At 39.6% G+C, this 20,156-nt stretch overlaps 2 protein-coding genes across 4 annotated transcripts in view; both read right to left on the bottom strand.

The window, feature by feature from the left end:
• Window positions 1-10,529, bottom strand: part of mapk14a (mitogen-activated protein kinase 14a) — a 41,370-nt gene extending 30,841 nt beyond the window's left edge. Inside the window, exon 1 of one of the 2 annotated variants that reach the window (XM_061903535.1) lies at window positions 10,132-10,529. In XM_061903535.1, coding sequence (XP_061759519.1) covers window positions 10,132-10,250 — 119 coding nt within the window. In that variant the 5' untranslated portion in view covers window positions 10,251-10,529. The remainder of the gene's footprint in view (window positions 1-10,131) is intronic. The other variant, XM_061903534.1, reaches the window with a different exon arrangement.
• A 5,488-nt stretch (window positions 10,530-16,017) lies between these two features.
• The window catches only part of elapor1 (endosome-lysosome associated apoptosis and autophagy regulator 1), a 44,043-nt gene continuing 39,904 nt past the window's right edge, over window positions 16,018-20,156 (bottom strand). For both annotated transcript variants that reach the window (XM_061903523.1, XM_061903524.1), the window contains 5 exons: window positions 20,005-20,106; window positions 19,750-19,876; window positions 16,953-17,131; window positions 16,708-16,873; window positions 16,018-16,633 (listed from right to left, as the gene is read on the bottom strand). In XM_061903523.1, coding sequence (XP_061759507.1) covers window positions 16,547-16,633; window positions 16,708-16,873; window positions 16,953-17,131; window positions 19,750-19,876; window positions 20,005-20,106 — 661 coding nt within the window. In that variant the 3' untranslated portion in view covers window positions 16,018-16,546. The remainder of the gene's footprint in view (window positions 16,634-16,707; window positions 16,874-16,952; window positions 17,132-19,749; window positions 19,877-20,004; window positions 20,107-20,156) is intronic.

Raw genomic sequence — 20,156 nt, 5'->3', positions numbered from 1 at the left:
AAAAAGGCCATATCGCCAAGCCCTACTGACACTACAAGGAAATAAAGCGAGGGGATAGGAAATTAAACGAAGGGCTAGCCTTTAGTCCGTGACAAACTCTACAAAGCAAAGTCTGTTGTTGCTTTTTGCCATGTTTCAGGCTAAAAGACGTTAGTGTGCATGCGCCGGCACTGCTGTGACTCCTTTTTCAGGAAGGAAACAGTGTTGCCTAAAATGCTTTAATAAATTACGTTTTTTCGGTAATTAAAAATTTAGACGGTATTACTAACCGCGGTTTATCATTAGACTGTTTATTGTTACATCACTAATATATCCATCCATCCATTTTTCTACCGCTTGTCCCTTTCGGGATGACGGGGGGGGGCTGGAGCCTATCTCCGCTGCATTTGGGCGGAAGGCGGGGTACACCCTGGACAAGTCGCCATCTCATCACAGGTCCTTTATATATATATATTTATTTATTTATTATTTGTTCCTGTGGTTTGTTTTTTTCCGGAAAGAATGAAACATGGTTGGATGGAGGAACAAAAGCACTCGCGGTCTGGTAACCTAACCAGACAGGAAGTGATCAGTGAGCAATGGAGTGACAAGCTAAACAGCCAATTGCATTATAGTATCAACTAGCAAGTTTGGTTGCGCCAGCTTGCTGTCTCGCTGTTGATTCTCTGCATGCAGTGAGAAGAGACAGTAACAATGACTAGTGCAGAGAGCAGATACATTGTGGGCAAAACAGGAACAATTTTGGGGAATTTTTTCAAACATACCATAGTCCTTGACCATGCGCACCTATTCTTTTTAACCCTCGTCTCTTCCCTATTCGGATGTACGGAAACAACAGGTAGGAACTAAAGTGCTGGACTGTATAAATAAATAAACTATAACAAAACTTCCATCCATCCATTTTCTACCGCTTATTCCCTTTTGGGGTCGCGGGGGGCGCTGGCGCCTATCTCAGCTACAACCAAAGACATGCACCTGGGGATAGGTTGATTGGCAACACTAAATTGGCCCTAGTGTGTGAATGTGAGTGTGAATGTTGTCTGTCTATCTGTGTTGGCACTGCGATGAGGTGGCGACTTGTCCAGGGTGTACCCTGCCTATAACAAACTTGCTACTTTAAAATTATAAAGTTAAAGAATTTAATCCAATAATATCTAAATAATAAGTACTGCAAAACATGAATTAATTTCCACACTTGAGAATAACCAACACAATTAAATGTTACACAGACCATGTAACTTTATGTCAGTAAACCTGCAAAAAAAAAAATTCCCAGGTTTCTCTGTTTGCATTTTCACGTTGGCACTATTTTGTTACACTCCATTTAGCATTTCTTACATATTTCTTAATGCTAGCACCTTAATTTGAAGAGGTCACTGTTAAGTGTTTACGGTGTTTTTAGAATTGTGTTCACATTGACTGTTATAGCAGTGTTTTTCAACCTTTTCAGAGCCAAGGCACATTTTTTAATTGAAAAATCCCGAGGCACACAACCAGCAGAAATCATTGACAAATGAAACTCAGTACCCGATATTGGCAATAAAAAGTAGTTCTCACAATTGTTGGATATCAATTCAAACCATAACCAACCATAGCTCTTGTCTCAAAGTTGCTGTACTGTCACGACCTGTCACACCACCCCGTGATTTATTGATTTTTTTGGTGTTTTCCTGTGTGTAGTGTTTTAGTTCTTGTCTTGCGTTTCTATTTTGGTGGCCTTTCCTTTTTTGTTGGTATTTTCCTATGGCAGTTGGATGTCTTCCTTGAACGGTATTTCCCGCACCTGCTTTGCTTTCACTCGACTATTTAAGTTGTTTTTAACCTTCTTCGTGGGGACATTGTTGATTGTCATGTCAAGGTTCGGATGTACTTTGTGGACGCCGTTTGCTCCACACTTATGTCTTTGCTGTCATCCAGCACTCTGTTTTTGTTTATTTTGCAGCAAGTTCAGTTTTAGTTTTGTTTTGCATAGCCATGCCTAAACTTCAATGCCTTTTCTTAGCAGTAGTTGCCTTTTATTAATTTTTGGTTTAAGTGTTCGATAATTTTTTATAGGGCTGGGCGATATGGCCTTTTTTTAATATCTCTATTTTTATGGGCCATATCGCGATGCACGATATATATCTCGATATTTTGCCTTAGCCTTGAATTAACACTTGATGCATATAATCACAGCAGTATGATGATTCTATGTGTCTACATTAAAACATTCTTGTTCATACTGCATTAATAAATGCTCATTTTACACTTTCATGCAGAGAGGGAAATCACAACTAAGTCAATTTAGCAAAACTGTATTTATTAAACAGTTATTAAGCAGTGGCACTTACATTCATGTCATTTCTAAAAGAAAGTGCAAGATTGTCTGAGACATTTTAAAACGAGCTATTGGTGCACTTTTGTGCATGATGTCACGAAAATGACATATCAAAACAACACTAAAGTAAAGTGCACTTTTTGTACGGATCGCCACTACAATAGTTAAAAACAAATAAAGTACACTTTTGTGCGTAATGTCACACAAGATATTTCAATAAGCGTCACATAAAAATGAGTTGCATATAAAATTTTTATATGTCTTACGGTGTTGATGTGGAAATAGTAGCTTGGCATTTGGTGGTTGTGGCACCAGACGAAGATGTCGACATGCAGTTTGAAGCACTCTACATTCTCTAGCGGGTGACTTTTCAAATGATGCTACAAATTAGCAGTGCTGCTACTCTTTGTAGCAACGCTTCTGCCGAATAAATGTTCAACACCCCCGTGCTGTTTTTCTTGGGAATAATTATTCCTTCATTTGTTACCAGATTCCCAACCTCTCTCTCTTTCTATTACCACTCGCAACACATTGTTAGCATCACAGCTAATGTTACCCATGTCGCTGCCTCTCTGCTCGGGGAGGGCGTGTGACGTTGCACGACGTATGTAAGAAGGTGCGCTTGTTTTAGGTCTCTGTGAGGGAGAAGAGGGAGAAACGCATACAGTTTAATGCACGCAGCCAAAAGCAACTGCGTGAGAATGTGTACTCGAATATCACAATATAGTTATTTTCTATATCTTACGGAGACAAACCAGCGATATATCGAGTATATAGTACTCGCTGACGCGCTGGAAACGCTGAAATATCATCTATTTTGCTTAACTTGACACTGCCTTTGTATGCACATTCCAACATGCATGCAAAAAACTGCACATATAGTATATCGATATATCGCCCAGGCCTACCTTATTACACGCTGCCTTCCGCATATTGTGATTACCACAAATCATGTTACCGACATCTACAAAGCAATTAGCTACCTGCTTACGCCGACTGATATGGAAGAGTATTACACGGTTATTCTGCTGTGCTCGAGACAGCACACTCGACAACGGCACATTTGCTGAATATAATTACTGGTTTGCAAAACATATTTTAACCCAATCAGGTGAAATTCCATAATCTCCCATAGCACACCAGACTTTATCTGGCACAGTGATAGAACAACTCTGTGGTTTCCAATGGTTGTGTTGACATTTCCTTTCTGCCTGTAAAGCTGAGAGGAATGTAATCAGAGAAAGATTACAAAATGTGAACATTTGATATATATTTCTCCTAGACCATATTGTCCATAGGTTGTAAAATATACCAATAAATATTGATATCGTCCAATTAAATATATATATATATATATTGTTATTAGGGCTGGGCAGTATATATTGCGGGTTTGTCTCTGTGCGATATAGAAAATGACTACCGTATTTCCTTGAATTGCCGCCGGGTATATAGTATGCACCTGCCTAGAATTACTGCCGGGTCAAACTCGTTTCGCAAAATAATTAGCGCATGCTTATGATTACCGCCGGGTCAAACTCGTTTCGCAAAGTATTATTTTCATTAGCGCATGTCTACAATTTCCACCTGGTCAAACTCGTTTAACAAAATAATTAGCATATGCCTAGAATTTCCGCCGGGTCAAACTCGTCACGTCACGAGTGACACTTCACCTGTCATCATTTTCAAAATGGAGGAGGCGGATTTCAATTTGACAACAAGCAGCAAGAGTGAGCAGCGATCGTTTATTTTTTCCTGTGGATTGCACTTTTAACATGGAGTATCGAAGCAAGGGCTCTAGAACCACTTCTCTCGAGAGGGATTGGACCCTCTTCCACTCTGGCGTTGCCGGCAGTGAGAGGCGACGGGCTGGGGTGGCAATTCTTGTTTCCCCCCGGCTCAAAGCCTGTACGTTGGAGTTCAACCCGGTGGACGAAAGGGTAGCCTCCCTCCGCCTTCGGGTGGGGGGACGGGTCCTGACTGTTGTTTGTGCTTATGCACCAAACAGCAGTTCAGAGTACCCACCCTTTTTGGGAACACTCGAGGGAGTACTGGAAAGTGCTCCCCCGGGTGATTCCCTTGTCCTACTGGGAGACTTCAACGCTCACGTTGGCAACGACAGTGAAACCTGGAGAGGCGTGATTGGGAAGAATGGCCGCCCGGATCTGAACCCGAGTGGTGTTTTGTTATTGGACTTTTGTGCTCGTCACAGTTTGTCCATAACAAACACCATGTTCAAACATAAGGGTGTCCATATGTGCACTTGGCACCAGGACACCCTAGGCCGCAGTTCCATGATCGACTTTATAGTTGTGTCATCGGATTTGCGGCCTCATGTTTTGGACACTCGGGTGAAGAGAGGGGCGGAGCTTTCTACAGATCACCACCTGGTGGTGAGTTGGCTGCGATGGTGGGGGAGGATGCCGGACAGACCTGGGAGGCCCAAACGCATTGTGAGGGTCTGCTGGGAACGTCTGGCAGAGTCTCCTGTCAGACAAAGTTTCAATTCCCACCTCCGGAAGAACTTTGAACATGTCACGAGGGAGGTGCTGGACATTGAGTCCGAGTGGACCATGTTCCGCACCTCTATTGTTGAGGCGGCAGATCGGAGCTGTGGCCGCAAGGTAGTTGGTGCCTGTCGGGGCGGAAATCCTAAAACCCCTTGGTGGACACCAGCGGTGAAGGATGCCGTCAAGCTGAAGAAGGAGTCCGATCGGGTCCTTTTGGCTCATAGGACTCCGGAGGCAGTGGACAGGTACCGACAGGCCAAGCGGTGTGCAGCTTCGGCGGTCGCGGAGGCAAAAACTCGGACATGGGAAGAGTTCGGGGAAGCCATGGAAAATGACTTCCGGACGGCTTCGAAGCGATTCTGGACCACCATCCGCCGCCTCAGGAGGGGGAAGCAGTGCACTATCAACCCCGTGTATGGTGCGGATGGTGTTCTGCTGACCTCAACTGCGGATGTTGTGGATAGGTGGAAGGAATACTTCGAAGACCTCCTCAATCCCACCAACACGTCTTCCTATGAGGAAGCAGTGCCTGGGGAATCTGTGGTGGACTCTCCTATTTCTGGGGCTGAGGTCGCTGAGGTAGTTAAAAAGCTCCTCGGTGGCAAGGCCCCAGGGGTGGACGAGATCCGCCCGGAGTTCCTTAAGGCTCTGGATGCTGTGGGGCTGTCTTGGTTGACAAGACTTTGCAGAATCGCGTGGACATCGGGGGCAGTACCTCTGGATTGGCAGACCGGGGTGGTGGTTCCTCTCTTTAAGAAGGGGGACCGGAGGGTGTGTTCCAACTATCGTGGGATCACACTCCTCAGCCTTCCCGGTAAGGTTTATTCAGGTGTACTGGAGAGGAGGCTACGTCGGATAGTCGAACCTCGGATTCAGGAGGAACAGTGTGGTTTTTCTCGCCCGGAAAAGGGTGGAGTGCCATCTCCGGGTTGGGGAGGAGACCCTGCCCCAAGTGGAGGAGTTCAAATACCTAGGAGTCTTGTTCACGAGTGGGGGAAGAGTGGATCGTGAGATCGACAGGCGGATCGGTGCGGCATCTTCAGTAATGCGGACGTTGTACCGATCCGTTGTGGTGAAGAAGGAGCTGAGCCGGAAGGCAAAGCTCTCAATTTACCGGTAGATCTACGTTCCCATCCTCACCTATGGTCATGAGCTTTGGGTCATGACCGAAAGGATAAGGTCACGGGTACAAGCGGCCGAAATGAGTTTCCTCCGCCGTGTGGCGGGTCTCTCCCTTAGAGATAGGGTGAGAAGCTCTGCCATCCGGGAGGAACTCAAAGTAAAGCCGCTGCTCCTTCACATCGAGAGTAGACAGATGAGGTTGTTCGGGCATCTGGTCAGGATGCCACCCGAACGCCTCCCTAGGGAGGTGTTTAGGGCACGTCCAACCGGTAGGAGGCCACGGGGAAGACTATGTCTCCCGGCTGGCCTGGGAACGCCTCGGGATCACCCGGGAAGAGCTAGACGAAGTGGCTGGGGAGAGGGAAGTCTGGGCTTCCCTGCTTAGGCTGTTGCCCCCGCGACCCGACCTCGGATAAGCGGAAGATGATGGATGGATGGATGGATGGATGGATAACATATCGAAAATAAAACCGTTTTCTAAACTGGAATTTCAATCGAAGCAGGAGGTAATAAAGGAAGATCTCTATCAAGACAGAGAGACTTTTAAAACTGAAGAAATATAAGGAAGTCTTCTATAAACAAGTTATCGATGCTTTTGATCAGAAGGAGCTGCGCATGGACTTCCTTTATAAGTAAAGGTAAGACCATAACTTGTTTTTTATTAAATGTTCTCTTCATGATGGTATCCTTACATCACACTCAAATTTATAAGCGCAGGCCTAAATTTACCGCATGCCTTTGGTAAGAGCCGGAGTGAGAATAGGTTTTAAATTAATTAGCGCCCCGGCGGCAATTCAAGTATACGTGATATTCAAGTATACGTTCTCACGCAGTTGCTTTTACCTGCGGGCATTACATTACAGGCTCTCCTCGCTCTTTCCTGTGTCTCCTTCTCACAGTCAAGCGCACTTTCTTACATACGTCACATACTGTCACGTCATACGTCACATAAGTATACTCCCTCGCGGAGCAGAGAGGTAGCCGCATGGGTAACGTTAGCTGGGATCCTAGCGGGGCCATGCGAGTGATAATACGAGAGAAAGAAGGTGCGAATGAAGGAAGAATTAATTCCCAAGAAAAACAGCGGGGAGTCCATCGTCTGGCAGTGGATAGTCTTCAAGTGGGAACATGTCGAACAGACAACCGTAATTGATCAAGTGTGGTGCTGAAGCGTTGCTATAAAAAGTAGCATCACTGCTAATATGTAGCATCATTTGAAAAGTCACTCGCAAGAGAATGAAGAGTGTTTCATACTTTGCATGTCAACATCTCCATTCCGTGCCACACGCCCACACCATAAAAATGCAGAGGCAAACATTTCCAGATCAACGCCGTATGAAAAAAATAGTCAACAGAATTTAAAAATGTCCGTAGTAACCTACCACATAGCGAAGGAGGAATACTATTTGATTTCCTATTATGCAGCTCATTTTTATTTGACACTTAAAATGTCTCCGACAATTTTGCACTTTCTGTTTTGGAAATGACATGAATGTTTGTGCCACTGCTTAATAGCTGTTTAATAAATACAGTTTTGGTCAATTGACTCAGTCGTGATTTCCTTCTCTGCATGAAAGTTTAAAATGAGCATATATTAATGCAGTATGAACAAGAATATTTTAATGTAGACACATAAAATCATCATACTGCTGTGAGTATATGCATCAAGTGTTCATTCAAGGCTAAGGCAAAATATTGAGATATATATCGTGTATCGCGATATGGCCTAAAAAAATTGAGATTAGGGCTGCGAATCTTTGGGTGTCTCACGATTCGATTCAATATCGATTCTTGGGGTCGCGATTTTTTCAATTCAGCGCGATTCCCGATTCAAAAACGATATTTTTCCGATTCAAAACGAATCTGTATTCATTCAATATATAGAATTTCAGCAGGATCTACCCCAGTCTGCTGACATGCTAGCAGAGTAGTAGATTTAAAAAAAACAAAAAACTTTTATAATTATTAAGGACAATGTTTTATCAACTGATTCCAATAATGTAAATTTGTTTTAACTATTAAACAAACCAAAAATATGACTTATTTTATCTTTGTGAAAACATTGGACACAGTGTGTTGTCAAGCTTATGAGATGCGATGCAAGTGTAAGCCACTGTGACACTATTGTTCTTTTTTTTTTTTATAAATGTCTACAGATAATGTAAATGAGGGATTTTTAATCACTGCTATGCTGAAATTATAACTAATGATACTGTTGTTGATAATATTCATTTTTGTTTCACTACTTTTGGTTTGTTCTGAGTCGTGTTTGTGTCTCCTTTCAATTGCTCTGTTTATTGCAGTTCTGAGTGTTGCTGGGTCAGGTTTGGTTTTGGAATCGGATTGCATCGTTATGGTATTGCTGTGTAGTGGTTTGTTGGATTGATTAAAAAAATAAATAATAATAACAATTTTTTTTTTTAAATAACGATTTTTTTAAAAATGAGAATCGATTCTGAATCGCACAAAGTATTCAATTAGATTCGTATTCAAATCGATTTTTTCCCACACCCCTAATTGAGATACTAAAAAAAGGCCATATTGCCCAGCCCTAATTGTGATACAGTTTTCATCCATATCGCCCAACTCTAGCCTAGTTAGTTAAAGCAGCATTATCCTTAGTAAGTATCCCCTAAGTGGTTATTTAGGGCAGTGGTTTTCAACCTTTTTTCAGTGATGTGCCCCCTGTCAACATTTTTTTAACTCAAGTGCCCCGTAATCAGAGCAAACATTTTTGGTTGAAAAAAAGAGATAAAGAAGTAAAATACAGCACTAAAGAGATAAAGAAGTAAAATACAGCACTATCTCATCAATTTCTGATTTATTAAATTGTATAACAGTGCAAAATATTGCTCATTTTTAGTGTTTTTTCTTGAACTATTTGGAAAAAAAGATACAAAAATAACTAAAAACTTGTTGAAAAATAAACAAGTGATTCAATTATAAATATATATTTCTACACATAGAAGTAATCAACTTAACGTGTCCTCTTTGGGGATTGTAATAGAGATCCATCTGGATTCATGAACTTAATTCTGAACATTTCTTCACAAAAAAAGAAATCTTTAACATCAATATTTATGGAACATGTCCACAAAAAATCTAGCTGTCAACACTGAATATTGCATTGTTGCATTTTTTTCTCAGTTTATGAACTTACATTCATATTTTGTTGAAGTATTATTCAATAGATATACTGTATTTCCTTGAATTGCCGCAGGGCATATAGTATGCGCCTGCCCTGAATTACTGCCAGGTCAAACTCCCTTCCCAAAATAATTAGCGCATGCTTATTAGTATTACCGCCTGGTCAAACTCATGACGTCACGAGTGGCACTTCCCCTGTTATCACTCTCAAAATGGAGGAGGCTGATTTCAATACCGGTAATTTGAAATCGCATAAAGGGAAGGAGATTAAGAGCTATTCAGTAGGATTTAAGGTCCAAGCTTACATCACACTCCAATTTTTACTGCATACCTTTGGTAAGTGCCGTAGTGAGAAGAGGTTTTAAAATAATTGGCGCATGCTTACTTTTACCGTATACCTTTGGTAAGCACAGGAGTGAGAAGAGGTTTTAAATTAATTAGCACCCCGGCTGCAATTAAAGGAAATAAGGTTTTTATAAAGGATTTTAGAATTGTTGCTATTTTTAGAATATTTTCAAAAAAATCTCACGTACCCTTTGGCATACCTTCAAGTACCCCATTTGAGAACCACTGATTTAGGGGTAAGTTCGACATTTTCCATGCACCTGAAAGTGATTAAGCTAATGAAATGCTACCAAAACAAAACCTGTCTGACTATAGACTTTGCTTTTACATGCATGTCACGACAGTAGCAAGGTGGTCAGCTACGTCCTAAGATACGTAGAACATACGTCAGCTTCGTAAGAGTGTGCGTATTTAGCATTGTAAGACAGTTCGACGTTACAACTATATGTGCAGTTTTTTGCATGCATGTTGGAATGTGCATACAAAGGCAGTGTCAAGTTAAGCAAAATAGATGATATTTCAGCGTTTCCAGCGCGTCAGCGAGTACTATTTTCGAGGCTCTACCTTGCTAGCAAACAGTGCGGACAAGCTAGCGGAACTTTAGCATGAGTACCGTAGGCCTCATCGATGTGAATGAGGGGAGGGGGTCGAGTTGGATAAACACATTCTTGCACAAATCATAAATTGCTTTACCACACGGATCCATAGGCACCGGAGCCGACTGGAGAAAGGTTCTGGTAGCGCTCCGGGACTTCCCATATCGCCTTGTTGACTTCCTGCGGGTAAAACTTGGGTCTCTCTTTCTGCGACATCCCTGCGAAGGCAGCTGTCGACCACCGACTCGTCTGTCTGCACTCAGCTCGGACTTCAACTTCTGCAAACTTTCTTTAAGCGTCAACACAAATGTGGTTTTCCCCCCACCCACGCCGGCCGACAGGCTGATGCAGAGTACAATTGGAGTTGCGAAATACTGCAAAAATTCCCGTTTGATGCACGCACGTCTTGAAAATATTCACGGCTGTTTGTTCCTCTGTCGCCCACTCAAACTCTCGGAGTCTCCGACTCCTCCAGGCAAGGGAAGGGAACTTCACCCTGCTCTGCAACCAAGTCTCGCGAGAACTGGACGAACTGAAACCTGTGCCGTATTGTCGCCCTATTTAAAAAAAAAAAAACCTGACGGTGTTCTTAAAAATGTGCTGCTTCGTTTTAAAAAAATACAACGAGTTGCTTGGTTCGATAGTAAGCAACATAAGTAATGGAGGGATTTTGGTGACATTTTCAGAATGTGTCGGACAGAGGTCCTGGAGCAAATGTTTATGTAGTTTTATTATCATTCATATATGAGCTTTCATTTTGTCATCATAGGGCAGTGGTTCTCAACCTTTTTTCAGTGATGTACCCCCTGTCAACATTTTTTTAAATTCAAGTACCCCCTAATCAGAGCAAATCATTTTTGGTTGAAAAAAGAGATAAAGAAGTAAAATACAGCTCTATGTCATCAGTTTCTGATTTATTAAATTGTATAAGACTGCAAAATATTGCTAATTTGTAGTGGTCTTTGTTGAACTATTTGGGAAAAAATATATAAAACTAACTAAAAACTTGTTGAAAAATAAACAAGTGATTCAATTCTAAATAAAGATTTCTACACATAGAAGTAATCATCAACTTAAAGTGCCCTCTTTGGGGATTGTAATAGAGATCCATTTGGATTCATCAACTTTATTCTAAACATTTCTTCACAAAAAAAAGAAATCTTTATCCAACATCAATATTTATGGAACATGTCCACAAAAAATCTAACTGTCAACACATAATATTGTATAGTTGTATTTTTTTTTCACAGTTTATGAACTTACATTCCTATTTTGTTGAAGTATTATTCAATAAATATATTTATAAAGGGTTTTTTAATTGTTGCTATTTTTAGAGTATATTTAAAAAATCTCATATACCCCTTGGCATACCTTCAAGTACCACCAGGGGTACGTGTACCCCCACTTGAGAACCGTTGTCATAGGGCAGTGGTTCTCAAACTTTTTTTGTCATCCCCCACTTTGGACAAGGGGGAGTTTTCAAGCCCCACCTGCCCCCATCGCCACAACAGAACGCTAATGCCAAGCTTAACATTTTCAAATTTATTGAACATCAAGTAACATTCAAGTCAGGGTTTCCCACACATTCATTTATTTGTGGCGGCTCGCCATGAAAAAATTACGGCCGCCACAAATAAAAAATACAACTAAATTTCGGCTTTTGACTCGCTTCATCGCTCATAAAAGCAGTGGGACTCTGTCTGTGAATGGAGCTTGTAGTTACATATGATATAAATATGTAAATATGATATAAATATGTATATAAATATGTACATAAAGTGCTGTAATTATATTCTAACGCCGCGTTCTTCTTGGTCATTGCCGCGGCAAGAATATAACGATAATTTTTTTTTTTTAAGTGAAATTCCCTCCCGTTCCTCGCGCGCCACCTGTCATGTCTCTATTCCCCACAGGTGGGGCCCGCCCCACACTTTGAGAAACGCTGTCATGGGGTATAGGGAAACAACAAGCTATGTATTTTAGGTTAATCAAGGTTTTATACCGTTTTTGTTTTTTATTAGTTTTTCTGGTAAGTGAAATAAAGCTAAATCATATATTTGTGTATATATATATATATATATATATATATACACACATGTATATATACTGTACACACACATATATATATACTGTACACACATATATATATATATATATATATATATATATATATATATATATCTATATGTATATGTATATATATATATATAGATATATATGTATATGTATATATATATATATATATATATATATATATGTATATGTATATATATATATATAGATATATATGTATATGTATATATATATATATATATATATATATATATAGATATATATATAGATATAGATATATCTATATATATATATATATATTAGGGCTGCAATTTTTTGGGTGTCCCACGATTCGATTCAATATCGATTCTTGGGGTCGCGATTCGATAATATATCGATTTTTTCAATTCAACGCGATTCTCAATTCAAAAACTATATTTTCTAGCTTCAAAACGATTCTGTATTTATTCAATACATAGGATTTCAGCAGGATCTACCCCAGTCTGCTGACATACTGTATGCTAGTAGAGTAGTAGATTTAAAAAAAAAAAAGCTATTATAATTATAAAAGACAATGTTTTATCAACTGATTGCAATAATGTAAATTTGTTTTAACTATTAAACGAACCAAAAATATGACTTATTTTATCTTTGTGAAAACATTGGACACAGTGTGTTGTCAAGCTTATGAGATGCGATGCAAGTGTAAGCCACTGTGACACTATTGTTCTTTTTTTTTTTTTATAAATGTCTACAGATAATGTCAATGAGGGATTTTTATCACTGCTATGCCGAAATTATAATATTGATACTGTTGTTGATAATATTCATTTTTGTTTCACTACTTTTGGTTTGTTCTGAGTCGTGTTTGTGTCTCCTCTCAATTGCTCTGTTTATTGCAATTCTGAGTGTTGCTGGGTCAGGTTTGGTTTTGGAATTGGATTGCATTGTTATGGCTTTGCTGTGTAGTGGTTTGTTGGATTGATAAAAAAAAAAAAAATCGATTTTTTTTAAAAATGAGAATCGATTCTGAATCGCACAACGTATTCGCTTAGATTCGTATTCGAATCGATTTTTCCCACACCCCTAATATATATATGCACATATGTATATTTACATACATTTACATACATATATTTACATACGTATACATATATATACATATATATTTATTTTTACATACATACATATATATTTACATACATATATACATACATACATACATATGTATATATGTAAATATATATACATACATTTACATATATATGTATACGTATAAATGTATATATACATGTATGTATGTATGTATGTCTGTATATATATATATATATATATATATATATATATATATATATATATATATATATATATATATATATATATATATATACATATCCATATATATATATATATATATCCATATACATACATACGTACACATTCATATATATATACAGTGGGGCAAAAAAGTAGTCAGCCACCGATTGTGCAAGTTCTCCCACTTCAAATGATGACAGAGGTCTGTAATTTTCATCACAGGTACACTTTAACTGTGGGAGACAGAATGTGGAAAAACAATCCAGGAATTCACATTGTAGGAATTTTAAATAATTTATTTGTAAAGTATGGTGGAAAATAAGTATTTGGTCAATAACAAAAAATCAACTCAATACTTTTTAATATAACCTTTGTTGGCAATAACAGAGGTCAAACGATTACTATAGCTTTTTACTAGATTTGCACACACAGTAGCTGGTATTTTGGCCCATTCCTCTGTGCAGATCTGGTCGAGAGCAGGGATGTTTTGGGGCTGTCGCCGAGCAACACGGACTTTCAACTCCTTCCACAGATTTTCTATGGGGTTGAGGTCTGGAGACTGGGTAGGCCACTCCAGGACTTTCAAATGCTTCTTACTGAGCTACTCCTTCGTTGCCCAGGCGGTGTGTTTGGTAGGATCATTGTCATGCTGGAAGACCCAGACACGTTTCATCTTCAAAGCTCTCACTGATGGAAGAAGTTTTTGGCTCAAAATCTGACGATACATGGCACCATTCATTCTTTCCTTAACACAGATCAGTCGTCCTATCCCCTTAGCAAAAAAACAGCCCCAAAGCATGATGTTTCCACCCCCATGCTTCACAGTAGGTATGGTGTTCTTGGGATGCAACTCAGTATTCTTCCTCCAAACACAATTAGTTGAGTTTATACCAAAAAGTTATATTTTGGTTTCATCTGACCACATGACATTCTCCAAATCCTCTGCTGCTGTATCCATGTGCTCTCTGGCAAACTTCAGACGGGCCCGGACAGGCACTGGTTTAAGCAGGGGAACACGTCTGGCACTGCAGGATTTGATTCCCTGTCGGCGTAGTGTGTTACTGATGGTAACCTTTGTTACTTTGGTCCCAGTTCTCTGCAGGTCATTCACCAGGTCCCCCCGCGTGGTTCTGGGATTTTTGCTCACCGTTCTCATGATCATTTTGACCCCACGGGATGAGATCTTGCGTGGAACCCCAGATCAAGGGAGATTATCAGTGGTCTTGTATGTCTTCCATTTTCTGATAATTGCTCCCACAGTTGATTTTTTCACACCAAGCTGCTTGCCTATTGTAGATTCACTCTTCCCAGTCTGGTGCAGGCCTACAATTATTTTCCTGGTATCCTTCGACAGCTCTTTGGTCTTGGCCATAGTGGAGTTTGGAGTCTGACTGTTTGAGGCCGTGGACAGATGTCTTTTATACAGATAACGAGTTCAAATGGGTTCCATTAATACAGGTAACGAGTGGAGGACAGAAGAGCTTCTTAAAGAAGAAGTTACAGGTCTGTGAGAGCCAGAGATCTTCTTTGTTTGAAATGACCAAATACTTATTTTCCACCATAATTTACAAATAAATTCTTAAGAATTCCTACAATGTGAATTCCTGGATTTTTTTTTCACATTCTGTCTCTCACAGTTAAAGTGTACCTATGATGAAAATTACAGACCTCTGTCATCATTTTAAGTGGGAGAACTTGCACAATCCGTGACTGACTAAATACTTTTTTGCCCCACTGTATATGTATAGCTATATACATATATTTTGTTTATCTATCTTAATTGCTATTTTTTTGTTCGAGGAAACCTTTAGCGTTGATGCGCATGTGTGCATGCATGCTCAGTAGCGATTTTTTTTCAACTCCTCAAAAAATGTCTGTAATAAATGTTTGTTGCATGATCAGTCAGGGAATTGCATGCAGTAGATAGAAAATACAATAATAAAGATTAAGTGCTTTAATGATGCGCATTATTTATGAATTTTTCCGGGCTGCATAAAACGGCGTGACAGGTCAGGTCTGGCCTTGAGCTTCACACCTGTGCCCTGAAAGTTTCAAAGGAATCAATCAAAAATCAATGATTTAAAAAATATTCCCCAATACTAATAAAATGAGCACAAAGGATATAATTATACAATGTGTGGTTTTCATAGTGAGCATGAGAAAACTGAAGAGAAACTTTTCAAATTTTGCTCAGCTAATTTCAGTCGCATTATAAAAATTAAAAAAACGGCCCAATGGCTTTTTAGTTTTTGTGAGAGTAAACAGAGTCCTGGGGATCTCGTTATGTGGGAAGACTCACATGTAAATTGTCAATGGATGAATGACAGAGGGCTTCATATAAAATTTTCAGTGACTTTTCCTGCACTGTTACTGATAAGAATATAATGGCAAATTTCCTTGCGTAGTCCCAATGGCTCCTGTGGCGCACAGCATTAATGCTTCTTTTTCAAAGAGTGGGGTGGAACAAAGGGATGGGTCAAATGCAGAGGGTAATTTCACCACACCGAGTGTGCGTGTGACAATCAGTGGTACTTTAACTTTAAGTAATAAGTTAACACATAAAATAAATCCGGCAATAATGCACAGAACTGTAGAAGCCGCATTACACTTTACATTTTCTGAGAGAAACATTCTTTTATTGTATAAAATAACACAAGGTATTATAATAATACAAATTGGCAGTGTTGCAGAACTGATTAACAAATTCAAAGAAGGACATATAACAAGTTGTCAAATACCATTAAAATGGAAACATTGCGTTAATCCAAAACACAATTACAGCTAGGACAAAGTTAAAATGTAACAGTCATGTAAAATGTTACAACAAAGTGAAAACAACATAGCCAGCCTATTTACCACACCCATACCATCCATCCATATTCTACCGCTTATTCCCTTTTTTTGGGGTCGCGGGGGGCGCTGGCGCCTATCTCAGCTACAATCGGGCAAAAGGCGGGGTACACCCTGGACAAGTCGCCACCTCACCCCAGGGCCAACACAGATAGACAGACAACATTCACACTCACATTCACACACTAAGGCCACTTTAGTGTTGCCAATCTACCTATCTCCAGGTATACCAAATATGTTTATTGCAATCCCCACAAATGTCCTCTGCTGCAGTAAAACATTCCTTGGTTGTTTCAAGCGTCATCAGAATCGTCGTCCTCTCTTTGCAGGTGGGATGATGACGACTTTAAAGGCACTGAATCAAATCCATCCGATGTTCTCTAAATTCACAGTGTAAGTATTAAGATAGAGGCATGGAAAGGTTGCTTGTAACTTATTGGAGACATTTACTGACTTCTCGACGGTAGGACTTCATTTTGGCGAAGAAGGACTTTTTGGTAAGGTCAATTAGGTCGTCCTCTGCATCCTCCCCCTCCATTATTGCACAGCTGTCTGCAGTAGGAAGCTCACACTCTTTGCTTCCAGAACTCATCATCAGTTTAGAGTACTTGTACTCCAATCTGCAGGTGGAAGACAGACAATTGATGTCACATTCCCCCCCCAAAAAAGTGTTTGGTTTGTGTTGCTCAGCGTTCTCACTTGCGTGTCCTCTTCCAGAAGTAACAGATGAGGGTGATGAGCAGCGCAGCAGCAATCGTTCCTATGGAAACTCCGCACTTGAGCCAAAAATCTAGAGTCACACAAGCGCTGACCTTTTGTGCTGGAAGGGACACTCCTTCATGACATTGTATCGGCTGCTGCCACACGTACGTTGTTCTCTAAAATGCAGCACACACAATAATATGCACACATTTACACTCTGTATCCTGAACGGTTGTAGCATATATTACTTATTAGATTTAGCTCTGTTATACATAACTGCAAGGATGAAATTTAGACTTTAGAAAGGGGGCAGGGGCACAACCAGCTTCAATCATTTTCACTTTGCAAAGAAGGCAGTCAAAGAAAACCAATAATTGGCAGTCTGAAGGGTCAAGCTTCAGCCTGAGCGTCCGTTTTCCGCCTGGCGCTAGTGTTTGACTTGTCTGCATTTAATAGCGTAACATTATTTTTGCACGTTATAAAGTGCATGGGGCGAAGACTGCTTTTTGAAAAAGTGCAGGGACATGTCCCCCAATCCACACCCCCCAAATTATGTCCATGCCAAATTGCTTCCAAGGAGGAATTAATCACATTGTATGTGTTTGAAGAAACTGTAATTGTGCATTACTGTGAAACATACTGTTATATTTCCACATACAGTGGTACGGATTCATTGATAATGTATTTCAAATGTTCAGAAAAAGACCAAAGTTTATGAAAACCAAATACATTTTTACCATAAGAAATAATATAAATCCAATTCAATCCATTCCTGATAACCAACATTATCAACACAAACACACTTTACAGAGAATAATTATAGTTCTACATAGGCGAGTCCTGATGCAACTGTCATACTTCCGATGCGATTCCAATATTGACGCGTTGAGCAGTGGCCGATACCCATATTGATCTGATAAGATACTAGCAGGAATCAAACATACTTTGTTTTGTCGTGTGTATGGTCAGAAAATGTTTGATTTAGTGACATTTGTCAAACAGAGAACAACAGTAACACTAACACATGTATTATTTACCATCCGGAAAAAACTTGTGCTGTGTTTAGGTTGACATGCAGTGGTAATTTTTTGTGGGCAACACCAAGCGGTCACAATAATGTGTTAAGTTAAGCTGGTGCTACAGCAAGTTGAATGATGTAGACACATTTGTTACTGGATACTTTCTAATAAACATTTGCCTTGGCGACATTGTGATGTTATTTGATACTTGTTTATATTGTTTGACACATTTGCAATATGGTTTATTCAAGGACATTTATCATGTAGTTCTGGCTTGTGTGCTATTGGGATCTTAACTGTTGTGTAGCTACAAAACTCGTACTATTTTGCCTACCATATTTATCTTTTGTAATTACTTCACCAAAATACAAGAAAAAAAACAACCTTGTGTGCTTATTGGAAGACATTGAAATGTTAATGGCTGTCCAGCTTTGCACATGTAAACACGCTGCAGGACTGTTTGTATCAGATTTTATAATGGAAAGTTTAGATGCAAGCCGATATCTGATACTTGTTTTTCTTTCCTGATATCAGACTGATATAATTATCGGATCAAGCCACCGCTAGGTTTGTATGTAGAAATATGTGCAAAATATGCAGTATATAAATAAATTGTGAATAAAATGGATTAATTAACATTTAATAATATTAATTTTACCTTTATTGAAAACAAATGTTGGCATATATGGCGATGAATGGAGAGGGAGGAGGGGACGGGAGAACCACACTGACACCACCTTGGTACTTAACTTGAAGATCTTTCTTGAGTTAAACACTGTTTCTCAACTTTTTTATAATTAGTTTTTGTTCCATAATGGCTTATTTTGCCGCCGCACTCCATAATAAAAAGGCCCAAAAAACATCCGACAGCTTATTTGTCATCACGCAAAAAGCACATGAGGCAGCGCAGGGAGCTTTTTTAACCCTTCCCCAAGTTAAAAGAATAGAGACAGACACAGAGTTGTTCATTGTTCTGTATGCATTCTATGAACAAATCAACCACACACACACACTCATTATAAAGATGATTAAAATGAATTATAATCGAGAATTTTTTTCTAAATCTAAAACAGGGGTGTCAAACTTTTTTTTATTATAAGTCACATTTCAGTTATGGGCCCCCTCAACGAGCCACTTTTAATTTCAAAACCATTCAGTTATTATAAAATTAGTTTCAAAAGAGTTTCTAATGACAAAAAAATGCTTGGAATAGCTTTTTGCATCAAATATGGCAGTAACAAGAACTGCTGTCATTTTTTTTGTCAAAATACATTTAGCAAAGATGATGAAATTAATTATTGACACACAATTCCAGGTTTTTGCGGGCCATGTAAAATGATGTGACGAGCCAGATGTGGCCCCAAGACCTTGCGTTGGACACTGGTGCACTGAAGGAACCACTATATATATTCTTTACTGAGACTGAGTCACTAACACGTCATTCCATGTAATGGTGTGCGGTCAATGGGACTAGTTCGTTACACACAGTGTTTGTTACGGGCAATGATTGAAGCAATCAAGAAAATCTGATTTTGCCGAAAATATTCGCCTTAAGGTTTGCAACCTTAAGGCAAATATTTTGGTCAAAAACCGAAATGATATGGAAAGTTGGCGGAAAAAACCCGAGGTGCCTTGGTAATGTTTGTGATGACTTTATCACACATGTGAACCTCCACTCTGTCCAGCTATCATAGACACTGGGTTACAATAATACACCGCCTGTGATGTATCTGCCGGAATTATTGCCATTTAGTGCCTGTGCGTGTAGAGTTTACCTGTATTCCCTGGATGCAAGCGCTAACAATCTCTCTGTAATTGTTTTGGGTGCAAAGTGGACATGCATGCTGACTCTGCCAAAGGAAGTGGAAAGTACAACCGTCACAAGTCCCCTCTGAGCAGTTACTGTGGGTGAGAAGCAAAGTGAAAGGGAGTCATTAAAGGCTTTTATTTAATTTTTTTTATTATTTATTTTGAAGTCATTGTCGACAGGCCTCGTGTGAATGTCAGAGTTCATTCATGGCGTACAATACCTTGGCAGTGTGATGTGGTCTTTAGCGCTCACTGCTGGATCGCACCGCAGCCTAAGGGTGGCCGACCGGCCTTGTTTACATGCTTGAGTCGTCTCAGTGGACCTAAAAGAGATGGTATGGAATTGTTATTAAAATGTTCACGACGGATAGCA

Source organism: Nerophis ophidion, linkage group LG06, assembly GCF_033978795.1.
Source record: "Nerophis ophidion isolate RoL-2023_Sa linkage group LG06, RoL_Noph_v1.0, whole genome shotgun sequence".
Lineage (NCBI taxonomy): Eukaryota > Metazoa > Chordata > Actinopteri > Syngnathiformes > Syngnathidae > Nerophis > Nerophis ophidion.
The sequence above is the reverse complement of the archived record's forward strand: the minus strand, read 5'-3'. Positions and strand labels throughout refer to the sequence as shown.